This window comes from Cydia fagiglandana, chromosome 22 (assembly GCF_963556715.1).
Source record: "Cydia fagiglandana chromosome 22, ilCydFagi1.1, whole genome shotgun sequence".
Lineage (NCBI taxonomy): Eukaryota > Metazoa > Arthropoda > Insecta > Lepidoptera > Tortricidae > Cydia > Cydia fagiglandana.
This window is the reverse complement of record NC_085953.1, coordinates 10,993,270-11,013,898: the sequence shown is the minus strand read 5'-3', so window position 1 is coordinate 11,013,898 and position 20,629 is coordinate 10,993,270. Positions and strand designations below refer to the sequence as shown.

General features: G+C 38.8%; 1 protein-coding gene across 1 annotated transcript in view; it reads right to left on the bottom strand.

Moving 5' to 3' along the window:
* LOC134675465 (chloride channel protein 2) overlaps positions 1–17,492 on the bottom strand; it is a 68,548-nt gene extending 51,056 nt beyond the window's left edge. The window contains exon 1 of the mRNA XM_063533735.1: positions 17,171–17,492. Coding sequence (XP_063389805.1) covers positions 17,171–17,248 — 78 coding nt within the window. The 5' untranslated portion in view covers positions 17,249–17,492. The remainder of the gene's footprint in view (positions 1–17,170) is intronic.
* Between the last annotated feature and the right edge of the window lie 3,137 nt (positions 17,493–20,629).

Below are 20,629 nucleotides of genomic sequence, written 5' to 3'. Positions count from 1 at the left end.
GAACGCGTACAGCGAGCCTCGTACCTCTTTTAGTATGAGGGCGCCTTCGGCGCCCGGCTTTGGAACGCGTACGTCGGGCTGCGCCCGACTCTTTTAGTATGAGGGCGCCTTCGGCGCCCGGCTTTGGAACGCGTACGTCGGGCTACGCCCGACTCTTTTAGTATGAGGGCGCCGAAGGCGCCCGGCTTTGGAACGCGTACGTCGGGCTACGCCCGACTCTTTTAGTATGAGGGCGCCGAAGGCGCCCGGCTTTGGAACGCGTACGTCGGGCTGCGCCCGACTCTTTTAGTATGAGGGCGCCGAAGACGCCCGGCCTTGGAACGCGTACAGCGAGCCTCGTACGTCGGGCTGCGCCCAACTCTTTTAGTATGAGGGCGCCGAAGGCGCCCGGCTTTGGAACGCGTACGTCGGGCTGCGCCCGACTCTTTTAGTATGAGGGCGCCGAAGACGCCCGGCCTTGGAACGTGTACAGCGAGCCTCGTACGTCGGGCTGCGCCCGACTCTTTTAGTATGAGGGCGCCGCTTTGCCGCGTACAGCGAACCTCGTACGTACAGCGTGCCTCATACGTCTCTTATAGGGAATGTAGGGCTGTTTCCTACATTTTGGCTGATCTGGACTTCTATTACTAGGCCAAGCAATAAGAAGTTATAGAGGGAAATGCTAGGAACACAATTTTTGACTACGTAACTTTGTTTGGACTAGTTAGGAGGTGAACATATCAAAAGTCCCCGGCCGTAGCCCCGGTGCTGGGGGGTAGAGGGGGGAAAGAAGGTCTCATTTTTCGGTTTTTCACTTATATCTTGGAAATTTTGCGTCTTAGCGACATGACTACTAAGACAAACCAAAAGCTGATAAAATTTGTTACAAGTTTTATTCGGTCAAGTTTTTCGATATCTTGAATAGTTTTTGAGATATCCGCTCTTGAAAGTTTATTTAGGGCTTTCAATTTTATCTTGATATCTACATTAGTGACGCTGCTAGACCGTGTTTGGTATCATTTTCGTATAAATCGGGGGTGCTGAATTCAGTTTTGGTATCACATTGACACCATTCCTAAGAAAAAACATATAAACTTTGAACAAATACCTTTTTTTTTAAATTCCTCTTCACGCTTAAACCGCTCAACCGATTTAATTGAAATTTGGTATACAGATATTTCGAGTCCCAAGACAGGACATAAGATACTTTTTATCTCAATAATCATCCTTTAAAGTTGTGAAATGGAGTATGGGGGGAATTCAACGTCGTCGACGAAACTGAATTCCTGAGGTTAATACTGCTCAAGGTAAGGTTTGAAGTCATGTTTGGTATCACTTTCATCTAAATCACAGATGTATTCCGTCCTAAATTTCATCTAAACCGGTTCAGCGGTTATTGACTCCCCATACAAACTTCCACCCCACTTTTCACACCCTCAAAAGATGCTTTTGGTTATAAAAACTATCCTATGTCGTGTGTCGAGATTTAAACTATTTCTATACCAAATTTCAACGAAATTGGTTCAGCGGTTTAAGCGTGAAGAGGGATTTAAAAAAATATTTATTTTTAAATTTTGGTTTTACTTCGGAATGGTGTCAATGTGATACCATAACTGAATTCAGCACCCCCGATTTATACGAAAATGATACCAAACATGGCCTAACAGCTTCACTGACGTAGATATCAAGATAAAATTAAAATCCCTAAATAAACTTTCAAGAGCGGGTATCTCAAAAACTATTCATGATATCGAAAAACTTGACAGGATAAAACTTGTAACTAATTTTATCAGCTTTCGGATTGTCTTAGTAGTCATGTCGCTAAGACGCAAAGTTTCCAAGATATCAATGAAAAACCGAAAAATTCGACCTTCTTACCCCCCTCTCCCCCCAGCAGCGGGGCTACAGCCGGGGACTTTTGATATGTTCACCTCCTAACTAGTCCAATCAAAGTTACGGAGTCAAAAATTGTGTTCCTAGCATTTCCCTCTACAACGTTTTTTGAGCATTCATTTCTTGACCTATACCTATTCACTTTATAAAATATTGCAGATCATTAAAAAACACCATGTGTATAGTGGCCAAACAAATTCCTTTTGCAAAAACCTTCTTGTATCGCCTTAATCGGGTAATACGCGGATAGAATTCAGAGCGCTTATAGATTCGTAGTTCGAATTACCTACCCGATAAATTAATGTTTTATCGGGTTCATGTAAGCAAAGCCGGGTGCAAAAGCTAACAATATGTATATATTTGAAATGTGCTAATTGAGCTCTTTCAAATGATATACAACACGCCATCATTACTTATTTTTATTTTTTTGGTTTGTGCCTTTATGACCTATAGAGGGCGCCGTGTTCCTTTTTTTGTGACGTCATATAGCCTATAACCAGCGGACGCTTAAGACGATTCGAATGACATATCGTTTGTCAAATTATAATGCGTACTTTAGGAGTTATGAGGGAACAGATGAACATACATACATACATACATACATACATACCCACATACATACCGGTCAAAATCATAACCCTCCTTTTGCGTTGCCGTAGTCGGGTAATTACCTACCCGATAAATTAATGTTTTATCGGGTTCATGTAAGCAAAGCCGGGTGCAAAAGCTAACAATATGTATATATTTGAAATGTGCTAATTGAGCTCTTTCAAATGATATACAATACGCCATCATTACTTATTTTTATTTTTTTGGTTCGTGCCTTTATGACCTCTAGAGGGCGCCGTGTTCCTTTTTTTGTGACGTCATATAGCCTATAACCAGCGGACGCTTAAGACGATTCGAATGACATATCGTTTGTCAAATTATAATGCGTACTTTAGGAGTTATGAGGGAACAGATGAACATACATACATACATACATACATACATACCCACATACATACCGGTCAAAATCATAACCCTCCTTTTGCGTTGCCGTAGTCGGGTAAAAAGTACGGAACCCTCGGTGGGCGAGTCCGACTCGCACTTGTCCGGTTTTTTTAACGTGTCGTCCTCGTATCGTGGATCGTGGACTCTAACAGCAACAATCTTGTCGCAATGGTGACAGGAAAATATGTCGTTCCCAACAATTTTATTGCACACCGCATATCTAATGGCTGCAATTATCGATGTGAGACGTTCAATCGTTGCATCGATTAATCTATAATCGTTTCCGCGCGTGTATACGATTAGTTCGATGAATTAAATACAATTAGATATAATAATATCTTACCTAGTTAATAATGAATTAATTAGAGTAATATGAAACTAGATATATCTTATAAGAGTAGTAACTCTACCATCATTATTTTGTCCGGCGATTTTGTTAAATATCCTTTCATATGTAATAGACAGCGGGCCAGGAACAAATTTCCATGGGCAATATCATCCTCATGTTCGTAAAGTGGTTAAACGGGATGTGTGATGAACCCTTGTGGACGTCAGCTGCCGCTCCGTTACGTGTTGAGAAACGGCAGCTCTAAAAAATAATTACTCGGATGTAAGTTTTTTCGGCCTACATGATGTAAAGTAACAAGCAAAAATTTTAATTATTGTAAAAGTATGTATGTATGTAATTCCTATTCTAAGCGCTTGAATATGATATTGGCAGCGGCCTTTTCTGCATAGGCCATAATCGAATCCAATGCCACAAGTACAATCACGAGGATCCACGTGTTTTGAATTCATATGCGCCTGAGTGGATCTAGCGCGTGCTCTGTTGCACTTATCCAGGATTAGTGCAATTTAAGCGCACTTATTTGTTTTGAAGATAAATAGGTAATCTGGTACCAAAGTTATTTGTCAAAAATGTCATTTGATTTGATACGAGGTTTTTTGGTGGGCTCTACCTCTACTACCTACGGTTAAAAAAAAAGAAAAATACGCTCGTGTACAAAAATTCCGGCAGACGGAATAACCGTTCATTAAAATAATAGTACTATTGTATGGCAATAACAATCTTCATCAGGATGCAACAAGCATTGTAGTCTAGACCTTACAGGAACTAATTTCATTTTGTCCAGACTGTAACAACCAACATCATTGTCTCGTAACACGATGACACTATTACCTGAAGTCTAGATATCATGTCGTGCAATAAATTACATAATTGCAATTCCGGAAACAGTAGAAAAAAACCGGGCAAGTGCGAGTCGGACTCGCGCACGAAGGGTTCCGTACCATAATGCAAAAAAAAACAAAAAAAAGCAAAATAGAAAACGGTCACCCATCCAAGTACTGACCCCTCCCGACGTTGCTTAACTTTGGTCAAAAATCACGTTTGTTGTATGGGAGCCCCATTTAAATCTTTATTTTATTCTGTTTTTAGTATTTGTTGTTATAGCGGCAACAGAAATACATCATCTGTGAAAATTTCAACTGTCTAGCTATCACGGTTCGTGAGATACAGCCTGGTGACAGACGGACGGACGGACGGACGGACAGCGAAGTCTTAGTAATAGGGTCCCGTTTTACCCTTTGGGTACGGAACCCTAAAAATAGTACATTACATACCTAGTAGGAGGTGAATTCGTGAATGCTCCAGATCGCAGGTGTTTGTGGCCCGAACCGAAGGTGAGTTGCGATCTGGGGCTTTACGAATTACCGCCCGTGGTTTGTCTAAAGTTTTACGTCTTGCATTGGCCAGGAAGTGACATTTTCTCCTCGCGTATAGCAGGTAGAAAATCCCACTTACGGGTGACGTAAACATATAAAACCGATTTATAACACCCAAGTGATCCTATACTTTAAGTGCTCAACAAAGATATCATTATTTGATAATTTCTGCCGCTCACCGTCGGCAGGTTGTTCATCCTCGGAGGGCGCCGTGGTGGAATGTCATCGATCCCAGCGCGCTCTCACGAACGACAAAGAGGGTGAAACGCCGATGTGGGTTTAGGGTACCTAGGGCCAAAGTCTCCCCCTCTCTCGCCAGGAGAGGGGAAAGGAGCGGCGAGTCCCACACGCCGTGCGTAAACGCAATCCCACTCTGTCAAAAAAAAGGGTGAACCCAACCCTAGAACTAGAATCTGTATGGTCGCGCATTGTGCGGTTTAAGAGGAATTTCTTCCTGCGGACGTTCCGGCTGTGAAATAAGCCCTCTGCCGAGGTTTCTTAATTATTTTTTAATTATTTTATACTATTGTGATATTTTGGCGTTTTCAATTTATTTCTATGTGCATTGTTTTGGTTTATTGATTACTAATTTTAATTGTAATTTTAGTTTTTATTCTGATGTTCGGTTCGATTGGTCAGTTGTATATGCAATGTCATCGTCACTTACTCTTGTAAAGTTAACACGTGAGATCATCTCACACGTCTTGTAACGCCACATTCTATTTACAGACAAGTATCCTTATAATTGATCTTCATTAATATATGACGTTATGAATACTATATTGTTAAGAACAGGACTTACATACATATACATATGTATACGGGTTCATTAAAAGTTTAGTAAGTCTTTATTAAGATTACTTAAAATTGTATGAAGTTTCGTAACCAGTTACGATCGAATACTTTTTCGGTCTTATACCTACGAAACCGGTTGTGATTAAAAACTATTTTCTTCTTATTCTTCTTACGTACCCAGTTACGTTGGAACCCTTTTTGTTTTTGTACGAAAACTTTCGAAATTTCATAAAACCAGAGGGCTTTCTTATTTCGTACAAGACCGAAAAAGTTTTAGATTGCAACTGGTTACGAAGCTACGGTTGCGTACGCGGCCGAAGGAAAATTTTCTTGCATCATATTTGCAGTGACTTATTTGTCAAGTGTATTTCAATAAAAAGGCATAATGTAGGTATAATGTCAGTGTATGTACGGTTGACATAGATATCTAGGGACTGGCTTTATTACGGGCAATAATAATGAGGCATGACAGGGGCCAGTACAGCGGTGTGAAACCGCTACAATGCGATTGGTTGATGAGTTCGCATCACCCGCGCGATTGGTTGACGAGTTCGCATTACGCGCGCTATTGGTCGCAACTAGTTGCGTTAGACTGCACGATTGGCTGGATTCGTGAATCACACCGCTGAACTAGTACCATTTTTAGTGCCATTAGCCCGTCCTTAAATATTATACGTCAATGCTAAGACCTTGATTTACCGCTCGCCGCCCCGCCGCTCGCGTGCGTCCAGACCGCGGCCTCACCACTTAATCCGTAACATATCGCATACCTCATTACCCCCGTTCCTTACATTCATACCGTGTCCATTACAGCTAAATGGGAAATTTGTCCAATCACCGGCATCCTCAGCCCACGCCCAACCTGGCCAATTGTGGGCATTAGCAGGTGTCGAGTTGCATGGATTGTTTGGACGGTGTTTGCACACTTAGTGTTTGGTGTTCGATTACAGGTATATGCCGTTAATGGGATGTAAATGATTTTAAAAAGGATATACCATTTAGACTTGTGTGGACGATATTTTAATTTGGTCACTTTGTGAACACTACATACCGTACGGTCAGCCAAGAAAGTGGTCTACCACTTTTCGACTCTATCAATCAGATGATAGAGTCGAAAAGTGGCCACTTTCTTGGCTGACTGTACATGCCTACTTAAAAGGAATTATTCTTGCGTAGTGTCAACGTCAATATGATTAATATATTTCTTACAATTATTTCTTCTTCTTCTTTATATTTAAGAGCTGTGCTCTCTATAGGACATTTTTACACAAATTGACTAAGCTCTACGGTAAGCTCAAGAAAGCTTGTTTTATGACTTTTATGGGACTTATGGGTAGGTACTCAACAATATTAATATATAAATACTTAAATACATGGAAAACAACCATGACTCAGGAACAAATATCTGTATCATCATACAAATAAATGCCCTTACCAGGATTGTCATTCGATTCGTCATTTATTGTAATCCGTCAAACGGTGTTACATAACCCTCCACCTAACATAACTTCGGCAGTCGAGTACCTAATGACAAGAAAATTACAGTGGCAATGAATCAAGTACCTAATCCTTATAAGCAGAAACCTTCAGCAGATCGGGATGAGGTCAAAAAAACTGGTTGAAATTCAAGGTCCGCGTCGCGTGCTTCCTACAGGATAGACCCACGCACCTTCCGACAAAATCAGGTAATCATGCAATGTCATCTAGAGTTTGCACATCATTATTATACTCTGTCAAGCTATTTCCGTCAGTAGAGAAGCGGCAAATTTAAAAAATGTAGGCGCGGAGCGTTATCTTCCCATACAGAATTTGAATTTCGCGCCTTTTTCTACTGACAAACTTGTTTGAACGGCTATAATTTTGCGGTTGGGATATTTTTCGTTACTTGGCAAGGACGCTGGTATTAGCCGAGCAATAAGATTGTGCGACTTTCAATCAAATCTCGGCTCATATCAATGAATTTTTCGGAACTAAAAAGCATTTAAAAGAAAATTAAGAAAAAAAAATTTCTTTACTTCATTGTCGGCTGGCTGTGCTAAAAATAACATTCCTATAGAGATTTTATCTTCATGACTGATGCGATTTTTATCTGAGTGAGTACCGGAAGTTATCTTAAGTCTGTGCGGAAAATATGTCTGTGTACTTCATGTCGTGTGTAAAATCGTAGCGCTTTTTTAGATCACAATACGGATGCCAAAAATATAATTAGCAATCTTAAGGCTTTTCTCTACTAATTTTATCAATTCGAAACCTGATTTATTGACTTCCGATCGATAGAAAATAATTACGAACATAGGCCAATTAAATTTTTTTATTAACAATTTTTGCAAAAAAGTTCAAAGCTTATAATATGAACATTGCTTCTAAAAGTGCGCAATTTTTTAATCGATTTCCTTTTTTTGGTTAAAACTTACGAAAAAAACATTAAAAACATGACGTCCGTGGACACGCGCAGCCATCTCGCTCACGCTTACGCTCAGTGAGAGTGATAGAACCTGAACCCACAGGGGGTTACCTTAATTCCAATGCCGCTCTTATGGAGTACATAATACGTGTGATTTATGTATGTATGTAAGTAATTACGTCCCATGTCGTGTCCTCTGTCCACGACTGGTCATTGTTAAGGTGTGAACTATTGTTCTTTTACATAATTGCTTAAGGATCTAGTTACAGTTATTACATTACCACCTTGAAGGATACAATATCCATCATTACGTAAAAGCAACATGAGACGAAGTTTTTTTTGTAATTACTTCCCTCTAGCTCAGATTTAGTATTATATAGGATGGCTCAAAAATGATCAAAAATGATGCAGTAAGTATCAAAATTTTACAAAAATACCAAAAACTCAAGCGCTGAAAAACTATTTTATTTAGTTCGCGTTCGGCAGACGGAAAGCAGTAAAAGTTTAAATAAATACATAAATAACTAGAGTTAGAACAAGATAAGTATGCAAAGATTTTGATAGTACACGCAATGAAAGTGTTATTTGAAATGTCTAACTTCTATAAAATTATGACGTATAACACTTACACTGCATATGCTATAAAAATCGTTGCATACTTTTCTTGGTCTACTATTAATAAATGAATGAATGAATGAACGTTTATTCACAAGAACATATGGTACAGTACAGTGGATGTTATAAATTTACAATGTTGACCCTTAATATGTTCTGCCATAAGGTATGAGCAAAGCAATCGGTACTATAATAAATGCAGATGTATAAATTGTATAATACTGTTTCATCGAGCAAGCGTAATTCATCGATAAGCAATATCGACTTTAGCCGCATCCTTGTTGACAGCTCTGTTTATTACCCCATCGGAACGTTCGTTTGGCCTCTACAATAATATGAAATGCCGTGAAAAATACACCCCTAGTCACCACTAAAGACCTCGCCCCGCTCGTCCGATAAGCACAAGCATTATTGTGTAAGTGTGACGGGCGTGTGCTAATGCACACTTGAGCTATTGCGAAGACGGAAGGGCAATTGCAATTGTGTCATTACTGACATTGTCATTAGCGAAAACGCATGAACTTGACACGCCATCGGCGCACGCGCCGTCTGCCGAGCGTCTGACGTGACCGCTTTAATCGGATACACTAAAGGTCTCCTAGAAAATAGTTTTAGTTGTTAAAGTCAGCTACTATTCTATTGTAAAATCAACGCACTTCTCAACCGACTGCCTAAGGGCCCTAAGGGGTCATCCATTAATTACGTCACACGAATTTCTAGCTTTTTCGACCCCTCCCCCCCTCCTTGTCACACTTGGTCACATTTGGCAAACCCCTCCCCCCCTAGTGTGACGTCACATTTTTTCTACGAAATCGCCAAATGGAATTATGTAAGTACCTAAGTATTATTAATATTTTATCAAAATATATTTGACGATATAAATATTAGTATTGTAACCCGAAAACTGCTTAGGAAAGAAAATTAAACGAATAAAAACGATTATCGTTTTAAAAACTTGTTATTTAAATGTACAGCGAATAAAATAATTTAAATAAATTTCCGGTTACTGATGAAGTTAAAGTGACGTCACAAAGTTTGTGTCTCCCCCCTCCCCCATGTCACAATATGTCACATTTTCTTGACCCCCTCCCTCCCCCTAAACGTGTGATGTAATTAATGGATGACCCCTAAGGTACTGGCAGAGCAATAAGTAGTGGCCCCATGAACCCCCATATGGCTACACTATCAAACTTTTTATGTTGCTGGTTCGTCCATCTATCAACTCAACAAAAAACCAGGCAAGTGCGAGTCGGACTCGCGCACGAAGGGTTCCGTACCATAATGCAAAAAAAAAAAACAAAAAAAAGCAAAAAAAAAACGGTCACCCATCCAAGTACTGACCCCTCCCGACGTTGCTTAACTTTGGTCAAAAATCACGTAATGTTGTATGGGAGCCCCATTTAAATCTTGATTTTATTCTGTTTTTAGTATTTGTTGTTATAGCGGCAACAGAAATACATCATCTGTGAAAATTTCAACTGTCTAGCTATCACGGTTCGTGAGATACAGCCTGGTGACAGACGGACGGACGGACGGACAGCGAAGTCTTAGTAATAGGGTCCCGTTTTACCCTTTGGGTACGGAACCCTAAAAAGGCCGTTTTAACTTTGGACGCATAGATTGACGAATCCAGCAACACAAAAACTAGTTTTATGTATTCAAAAGGTACCGTACCTACTTAAATACAAAATACAGTACGTAGCGGCCCCCTTTTTAGGGTTCCGTACTCAAAGGGTAAAACGGGACCCTATTACTAAGACTTCGCTGTCCGTCCGTCCGTCCGTCCGTCTGTCACCAGGCTGTATCTCACGAACCGTGATAGCTAGACTGCTGAAATTTTCACAGATGATGTATTTCTGTTGCCGCTATAACAACAAATACTAAAAACAGAATAGAATAAAGATTTAAATGGGGCTCCCATACAACAAACGTGATTTTTGACCAAAGTTAAGCAACGTCGGGAGTGGTCAGTACTTGGATGGGTGACCGTTTTTTTGTTTTGTTTTACATTATGGTACGGAACCCTTCGTGCGCGAGTCCGACTCGCACTTGCCCGGTTTTTTAAATATCTTTCATTAAATTCAAATAATCACGAATATTTAGCAGTGGCGCTAGTCACGCTAGTATGCACGTTGATGGGCTCATAAAGTTTATTAAAATTCTAGTTGCATTCTGCACTTATTAAGTAATAGTAAACATTGTTGCACTGAGATAATTAACTATAATGTCCAATCATAATCATATGACACCAATATAAATGTAAATTAGAATAAAACAAATATTATTATGTAAATAGCTGTTATCAGTCACATGACTGGTCGCGGTTGACGTAGCGATAATTTGTTTGTATGTATGTAAATTTGTATGTAAATAAAGTTTAATGTGAGTCACAAGACTTGCGAGGTTAATCGGGGTTAGATTAGGACCGGTTTACTTTTTATTGATTTATTGACACATTATGTTTATGTTCATTTGCATGGAAATAGGGTTATATTTCTGTAGACAACTTATTTAATTATCCAATTTTTGACGTGATAACGTACGTCTTATAAATCGATGATCACCGGTAGCATGCACGAAAAAGTGTCACGTTGCGCGTTGTGGACAAATCTCCATGGTAACGTTACGGCCACGTTTTCGACGTTATCACGCAAAATTATCGTCCGTAAACCGACTTTATAGACAACCATTTTTTTTTACATTTATTTAGTTGGCAGTCGGTGTGCAGGGGGGCTACCGCGAAAACCGAAATTCGCAAATTGCGGGATCTTTCTCTTTTACTCCAATGAAGGCGTAATAGTTAAGTGTGACACAGAAAAATGCCCGCAATTTGCGAACTTCGACTTTCGCGGTTATAGCCCATGTTCCCATACAAAGTTCAACTATGATTCAACAAGGCGTTTTGTTTACAAAGAGTCTACCGCGAAGCGTGAAAATCGTAATTTCGTTATCTGCCTCTCTATCGCTCGAATATGCAAGTGATAGAGAGGCAGATAACGAAATTACGATCTTTGTGTTTCGCGGTAGGCCATCTATTTGTGCTAGCAGCGCCCTCTACGCAAAGTTTTGAGTAATATTCCCTATTGTAGGCGTGGCTCACTCCGCAATTTCGTCGGTTTGCAACAGGTAGCTACAAGTACATCCGTTCCACACCAATTTTGGTGGCTAGCCATAAGCCGCGCGTGGCGCTGTCGCCACCTAGCGGCCATATCTGTCCTGATCGTAACAGACGCGTTTTGTTAGAGAGTGAGTCTTCTATACCTAGTACTATTATTTATTCTGTGCTATGGCTCTAATATGCAAGTGATAGACAGGCAGATAACGAAATTACGATCTTTGTTTTTCGCGGTAGGCCCTCTACTTGTGCTAGTAGCGCCCTCTACGCAAATTTTTGAGTAATATTCCCTATTGTAGGCGTAACGCGTAAAGCGTAAGACTCACTCCGCAATTTCGTCGGTTTGCAACAGGTACATCCGTTCCACACCAATTTTGGTGGCTAGCCATAAGCCGCGCGTGGCGCTGTCGCCATCTAGCGGCCATATCTGTCCTGATCGTAACAGACGCGTTTTGTTATAGTGAGTCTTCTGTACCTAGTACTACTACTTATTCTGTGCTATTGTTAAAGAGTTTAAAACACCTAACTTCTCACCTATTTGGCCAATTACCTCCGTTCGCGGCTCACGAGGGCCGCTAATCAAATTACAGGGACACATGATCAAGAACACTAATTGTTACAAACTACCCTCTAATTGGCAATGATTCGACGAATTCAGGTAAACGACCACGTCATTCGTATCGAGTTTGGTATGTTTAGCGTGTGTTTGTTACAAGCGGTTTGCGAACTTTCGCCTCAGTTAGACCAAAGACATATGTAACTTCGTATAAGATGAATAAAGTCTAAGAAAAAAACGTCCCTCGGAAATCAAGAAAAAGTCATTCTCGGATAGATGGCACACACACCTTTAGCCTATTCTCGGCTAGATGGCGTGACGACACCGTTTCATATTTAACAATTTTAACACATATCAGTGAATGAACATGGGTCAAAATGATATAAAAATAATAAAATAATTTATCCATACATATTCATTTTTTTTATAATTTTATACGTGTTTATTTTGAGTTATAGTCGTGTGTCGATAGATGGCAGTAAATTTACAGTGACTACAACATTTACTATGACAGGACCCCTTTATACTATCTATTATTTTTGGTTAGACCAAGCTAAGGCCCTCAGCACACAAAGCGTAAGCGTAAGAGACGCGTAACCGTATTGTAAAAAAACTCTACGACCTACGAGACGCGTACAGTTCTTGGCACATCTTAGGGCCACCCCACATCTGGCGTCTTTCGAGCGTCGGCGTCTACAATTCTATGGCCGCTGCTCGACGCAACGTCGACGCAACTGCGCAGCGACGTCATTTTCCATAGCGCTGAGTGGCGCTGACCAGACGCCGACGCTCGAGGGACGCTAGATGTGGGGTGGCCCTTATATCCAAAGATAGGTTATACTTATACACGCTCCAAAATTGAAGCACTCACCTTGTGACAAATTGTACAAGTTGCCTTTAGTTTCGCCCAGGCAAGCGAGAAATATGCACATGCTAACGATCTCCCGGAACCGAAAGAGAAAGAGACAATTAAGCTTATGTTTAACAACGAGTATGAAATAGATGAAAGGAATGCGAAAATTAATCAAACATAACGGATTTCTTCGTAGGTGTGGAATATGGAAGTGTTTTTTGTTATCCTTGTGTATGAGTATAACCTATCTATGGTTATATCATTGTGATCCACCCAGTGACGCTGTTGCAGATAGGTATTTTTGTTTGTTTATTTTGTAATGATACTAAGTTATCTAAATGCTATTTAACTACGTTTGTTGTTGGAAATAACCCTTGGTTTGCTTGTAACCTTTATCGGGACACAAGTAGGTATACTCAGAAGGTCTAACTAAATCTATACTAATGTTATAAATGCGAAAGTAAACTCTGAGGCTTATTCCCTATGTAACTAGTTATAAATTTGAGCTGCATTTGTTTTTGATCTTATCTGTCAGTTGGTAACAGTGACATATTCTGGTTGAAGAAATTTCACTGTTGACAGGTAACAGATCATATACTGCGACATGAAATAGTAGAAATTAAATAAACTGGAACTAAAAAAAATTCATTCTAAATTGTTGCATTTTACGTCAAAAAAGTGACAGTAACGTAGGAAGTGGCGCCCCCAATAATTATCTACAATTTCTTGTCGGACTATATCTAAAATATCCGGTTCTCAAAAGACACCTTTCCAAAATACCAAGCTCTTAGTTTTCGAACTTCGGCTGTGACATACTAACATTACTGACGGACATGACGAAAGTGACGAAACTATCCATATAGTTGTTGTTGTGTGTTAACCCTTGTTCTTTTTCGCAATTTTGGCTACGGAACCCTTGGAATGTACCTAACTTTTAACAGCGTTTCTGTGTTTATTGCTTTATAGTAATATAGTATGATCTCCGTTAATATCATGCGACAAAAATTAATGTATGTAATTGATTAGATTGCAAGTTTGAACAATCAAGTGTAAAAATATGGGTACATACAACTTACTCAAAAATATATTTCTTAATTCGCCAACATAAGAGCTATGGGACATATTTTTGAGTTAAATGTGTGTACCCATATTTTCACACTTGACTGCATACCTATAGGTATCGAATTCTAAAACTTAAGTTAAGGGGTTATCGTAACGCTGTCTCTCGCAGATATTTCAGGCTATCTATTGAGTCCAGGTTGGGACCTAAAGGCTGTGTTACACAGGCGCGTTTTGGGGGCGGCGCGTGAGAGGGGCGCGCTGCTTTTACATATAAAACGCTTACGCCGCGCTCACGCCCCGGAAAACGCGCCTGTGTGATCGGAACCTTAACTAGTTCTATATGTAGGTATATCTGTTAGAAAATAAGTAGTTTGTACGCACCTACTACTTCTACCTAATCGTTATCTGTCTCGTGAGCATTTTGGGATCAACTGTAAGGCCGAAAGAGTTATAAATAGTCACGTATATTCTCACTTGTGTTAAACATATTTGCATAATTTCTGCGGCATTGAGATTGCTGCCATCGAGAAAAAATAATACCTAGTGAATTATTAACATTTTCAAATAGTCCATTCAATTTTTAAGTTTTTAACTTTTAGGTTTTTTTTTAAAGATTGTGCCTTTAATTGTCCAGGGTGGCTTAAAAATATGTAGAGTTAGATCCGGAAAAGTCAGCAGCGATTTTGATAGCCCACGCAGTGCAAGGGTAATTTTAAACGACAAACATCTATGAAATTATAACGTATAAATAACACTTGCAATGCGTGGGCTATCATAATCGCTGCAGAATTTTCTTGGTCTAACTCTAGACACAAAACTTTTAGGAATAATTTTCTTCCTCACATATATTTTATAAAATATGATTAACAATTATCTTGTTTCTCTCTTGTCGGTGGACTATCTTCCAGCTTTTCCTATCTTGCGCCAGCTCCAACGCAAACCTTCAAGCTTAAAATTTTCGACAATATGCACTTAAAACAAAATGTCCACGTATATTTAGGTTAACCTGTATAGTAGTCATTTCCAAAAATATATAAGTCACCTTAATTTACATATTAAAATCGTAATAATACAAAAATTGTTTTTTTGGCATTACCCGTTTATTGTTGTATGTTATTAGCCTCTTGCCCTGCTACCCAAAAGCTGTAAGTGATAGCTTTTATCGATAAGATCGCCTGTTATTACCATTTTTATTTATTATTATTCAGAGCCCACTGTGTCCCACTGCTGGGCAAAGGCCTCCCCCCTCTTTCTCCACTCGTCTCTATTTAGTGCAATATCTGGCCAGCCTCTCAAGAAGGAGTCCAAGTTATCCCGCCATCGCCGACGAGGCCTGCCGGCTTCCCGGTTAGACTCGTGGGGCTCCCACTCTGTGGTTATCTTGGCCCACAAGTCGTCCGTGTTGTTACCAAAATAATAAAAATAATAAATAAAGCGTTTATTCACAAGCTTACTTACATTTAGATACAATACATTCTTCTGCCAAACCACAGAGCGGTTTGTTGGCAGACGAGGCTCCAAGTTGGAACAAGTTTTACGAGTAAGCTTGTATTTCATTTTCTATGTATATTTTGAACTTGACGGCGCACAATAAAGAACATTTTCTTACTTACTCCCTTTTTCATAAACGAGTAGAAGTTTCTTGTATAAAAAAACCGGGCAAGTGCGAGTCGGACTCGCGCACGAAGGGTTCCGTACCATAATGAAAAAAAAAAACAAAAAAAAAGCAAAAAAAAACGGTCACCCATCCAAGTCCAACCACTCCCGACGTTGCTTAACTTTGGTCAAAAATCACGTTTGTTGTATGGGAGCCCCAATTAAATCTTTATTTTATTCTGTTTTTAGTATTTGTTGTTATAGCGGCAACAGAAATACATCATCTGTGAAAATTTCAACTGTCTAGCTATCACGGTTCGTGAGATACAGCCTGGTGACAGACAGACGGACAGACGGACGGACGGACGGACGGACAGCGAAGTCTTAGTAATAGGGTCCCGCTTTACCCTTTGGGTACGGAACCCTAAAAAATCATTTTTGATGCTAGCTTTTATCTCTGACTGTTATTTTCTTTCAACTGGCAACAAAAAATTATCGAAACAATTCTAACAACCCCAAACATAATTAGGTTGCGTTATTTTATCATAGAGTTCCTATTATGGCCACCTCCTGTGTCCATCATCATATCAGATCGATGGTACAGTCACCATCAGATATATCGGAGCGGCCAAGGTGTTCACAATATCTGAACACGCACTCTAACGCCCTGACAATAGAGGCGGGTTCTGATATTTGCGAGCGCTTTAGCCGCTCCGATATATCTGATGGCGACTGTGTGATATTGCATTATCACCTAACTTACAGATGTAAATTTAATGTATAATTTAGCTGACAAGATTTAATCGCAACATTGCAAGTTAAATTGAAAGCTTGTAAAAAGCAGCAATACCCATTAATTTCACAAGAACACGATACATTTCTAAATTTTATTCAATAATACATATTTGTTTTAGAAAACCTCTGGAATTAAATTAAAGTTAGGTTTATATTTAATGACAAAACCAGGTACTTAATAGAATCCTCTTAGATAGATAGATAAATCATTTATTTGAATTCCTAGAAACCAAACGAGATTCTTTAGTTTTTGTTTGTGATGACTGATGACTTAATAATTCCCTAACATTCACTCCACAATGCAAAAAGTTCATATAAAAACCGGGCAAGTGCGAGTCGGACTCGCGCACGAAGGGTTCCGTACCATAATGAAAAAAAAAACGAAAAAAAAAATGCAAAAAAAAACGGTCACCCATCCAAGTACTGACCACGCCCGACGTTGCTTAACTTTGGTCAAAAATCACGTTTGTTGTATGGGAGCCCCATTTAAATCTTTATTTTATTCTGTTTTTAGTATTTGTTGTTATAGCGGCAACAGAAATACATCATCTGTGAAAATTTCAACTGTCTAGCTATCACGGTTCGTGAGATACAGCCTGGTGACAGACGGACGGACGGACGGACGGACAGCGAAGTCTTAATAATAGGGTCCCGTTTTACCTTTTGGGTACGGAACCCTAAAAAACAACCCCTAATAAGATATTATGATATTAAAGACAAAAAGATCCCACTGGGAAATAAGATTTATTTAATATTTTCTGAAATTGTATCTTTTATTGATCTACTTACCAAAGTCCCTAAGTAGCTGTGTCCGATCTCATCTTCTGAAGTGTCTTCCGACACCAGGGTCTGCTTTTTAAACCTCATGGCTACACTACACAACACTCACTTTAAAAAAAAAATGAGAAAAGTATAGCAAATTTTTAATTTAGTCGTTAATTTAAAACTAAAATTTATCACATTTTTACAATCATATTCGTAAGTTTTTATTTTATTGTTGAATATCTAAGTCGGTGGTTAGTACCCGCCGGCCGGACCAGGTAAACTGCACTAATATCTGCTCTTGCGCATGAAGCTGAAACTAAGGCTGCGTACACGCGGTCAAACAGCTTATAAACTCAACTGTGATATGGATATATTACTCGTATACACAATTTTAAAATCTACGCTACTGGATATTAGTGTTATAATCGCGTGTGAAACTAAATTTAGTTAGGACGCCTTAGAGAATAAAGAACCCACTAAGTCTGGTCTTAAAATGTCTTACGTGTGTGTCTTATAAGTTATGTTACTTGTGTTGTTGAAACTTATGATGTTTTTGAAGTAAACTGTAGGCATATTAGCAGTCGTTATCTTGGTTAAATATTTCGTACGCGAGCCAAAAGGATCGTAAGTCTACAAGCAATTTCTATATAATCTTATACAAAGTCTACTAAACAGACTTTGTTTGTTAGACTTTTCTTGCTTGTGCATTTCTATGTTATTAAGGTACCTATAGATATTATGAAATGTAAGGGTACTACATATATTAATTAATTATCTAACATCTAAACAATGTATATACACACACAGACAGATATATCCCAAACTAAACCTAGAACTTAATATTTTTCAAATGTCGTAGAGCTTCACTGATTAAAAGTCCGCCGGACGGTATCGGCCTGTCAGTTAGAACTAAATTTTGACAGTTCCGAACAACTGACAAGCCGATACCGTCCGGCGGACTGTTAATCAGTGGGCCCCTTGAGAAAGGGTTTTTGAAAATTCAACCTCAAAGGGCGCGAAGATGGGGTTATACGTTTAGGCGACTTTTACGCGCAGACCGTGCGAAGACGGGACGGCTCGCTACCATCTACAATTTTTTTTTTGCAATATGCGGTCTGTTGTTGTTTCAAATGAAATGAGCATTTATCATTTATAAAAAAGAAATATTACCTATTATTGTGACAGTGTAGAATATACAGTGTGGAAAGATAAGTCGGGCCCTGGAGGGAAACTACCTTAAAGCCTTAAGCTGGCTCATTTTACTTAAAGGAGACATTCCTTTATTAAAAAAAAAAATAACAAAACTGCATTCAAAGATTTTCTAAAACTCTCTTGCCTCGCCCGAGACTTGAACCGACAAAAAAAATAAACTATTCGCAATTTTATTCTACTAGTCGATACAGTTAATGTTAATGATAACATTTCTCCACGAAACATTAGGTCTTACACTCGTCTGGCGTACAAAATATCCATAAAATCTAATATTTAGTACTCAAGATTTTTTTAGACAAGCCAAATTGAAGAAAAAAAGAAAAGTACTTTGAATGCAGTTTTGTTTCTTCTTAAAAATAAAGGAATGTCTCCTTTAAGTAAAATGAGCCAGCTTAAGGATTTAAGGTAGTTTCCCTCCAGGGCCGACTTATCTTTCCACACTGTATATTATTGAATAGTCTTAATAGCCTTTATCTAACATTTATAGCCGTAAGAACGTATAGTTATATGTTATGTGTTATTGTTTGCTATGTCATAAACATATTTGGTGCGATTTTATTAGCAATTGTCCGCGAAAAATCCCCTGTTACGTACCTATGATGAGAATGAATTTAAACTGTCAATGTAATTCATTCAGTATAATATAAACTAGATACGTAGGTGATTTGTGAGACAAATAAGTCAAATTACTTATTAATTCTAATTGAGAGTTTCTTTTATTTTTTGCCATTTTTATATAAGTATTGTTACCTTTTTTGCCACTTTTGTGTTATTTCTACTCAGAATCACGAGCTCTTTCGATCCTAATAGGATAAAAAAATGTCCCAAGTTTTTTCCTATTGTGTTACCATTTCCCCATATACTTTGTATGGCGGTAACAAATAGGAAAGTTTTAAAAATGTATGGAAAGTTTAGGACACTTTTTTCTCTTATAAGGATGAAAAGGGCTCGCGATCCTGACTAGAAATAACACAAAAGTGGCAAAGAACGTCACAATACATATATAAAAATGGCAGAAAATAAAAGAAACGCTCAATGGGGTTGGCCGGTCAAAGTATTAAGCAGATGGCGCCATCATATCTTGCTCCGTCAATCCCTATAATTGTGTCAAATTTTTGTTTTTTAAGCCAGCTATTTAAGCCAAATCTCATAGAAAAAGGGGCAAGCTATGATGGCGCCATCTATGCAAACCTTTGACAGTTGCCAACCCCATTGACACAATTTTCATCCACACACCAGGGACGTATTTGAGTCTAGGTGCCATGTGGTGGCAGTGTACACGATTCGCATTTCATTAGATAATATTATAAAGTGCGCTCACCCTCAATAACTTCTTAATAAATTCACCGCTAAGCTGCGCTCGTAGCACGACGTCGTAGCCACATGGGTTTCCTGCTACGTAGCGAAAATGCTTCGTAGAGACAAAACGATAACGTGTCGTAGCGTTGAATGGGTTAACACGAATTCCGACAATCCAACGTTTTAAATTTGTCATATTTCAAATTCATCTTACCAATTCATTGGCTTACAGTAGGATATTACATGTTTTAAATGCTTAATTATAACCTGAAAAATATGGCATGTACTAAAGGAGGTATCCAGTGCCTAGGGGGCTGTCCATAAATTACGTCATCGATTTTTGACGAGTTTTCGAACGAAAATCATGCTTCAAATGACCCCATTTCCTCCTACTTCATGCTACCGTCATCCGATGTCCAGACCCCCCCTCCCTAATTTGAAATGACGTAATTTATGAATAGCCCCTAGGCAGTTTAATAGCGTCAGCCGCGAATGCTGAAGACACCGGTTCGAATCCGGCCTCAGACATTATGCCTTGAAATTGCCATTATGGTGAAATTTTCAGAAAGTACATAAGTACATGTATTTTTCACTTTACATTTTAATAACTTCTTTAGTAATGATTCTGTTTAATATACGAAATATTTAAAAAAATACTTGATGTGTCTCATAACTCAATGAATATTATGAAAAACCTATATAAATATGGCTTGGTAACGAATTTTCAGTTGAGTTTCATTAATTATCATCATTACCACCATCATAATGAAATCATGGGCTCTATTTTCTGATGATGGCCGTTGCTGGTAACGAGTAGATGACTAGGGAAGGGGGAACTAACTAATTAGAAATATCGAGTAATCGTGATGAAAGAAATGTCGATATAGGAAAATAAGGGTATATTTGTACTTTTTAACGCTTATCGTTCGGAAAAAAGTATTAGTAAAGTTACTTACACTATGTTTAAAAAGA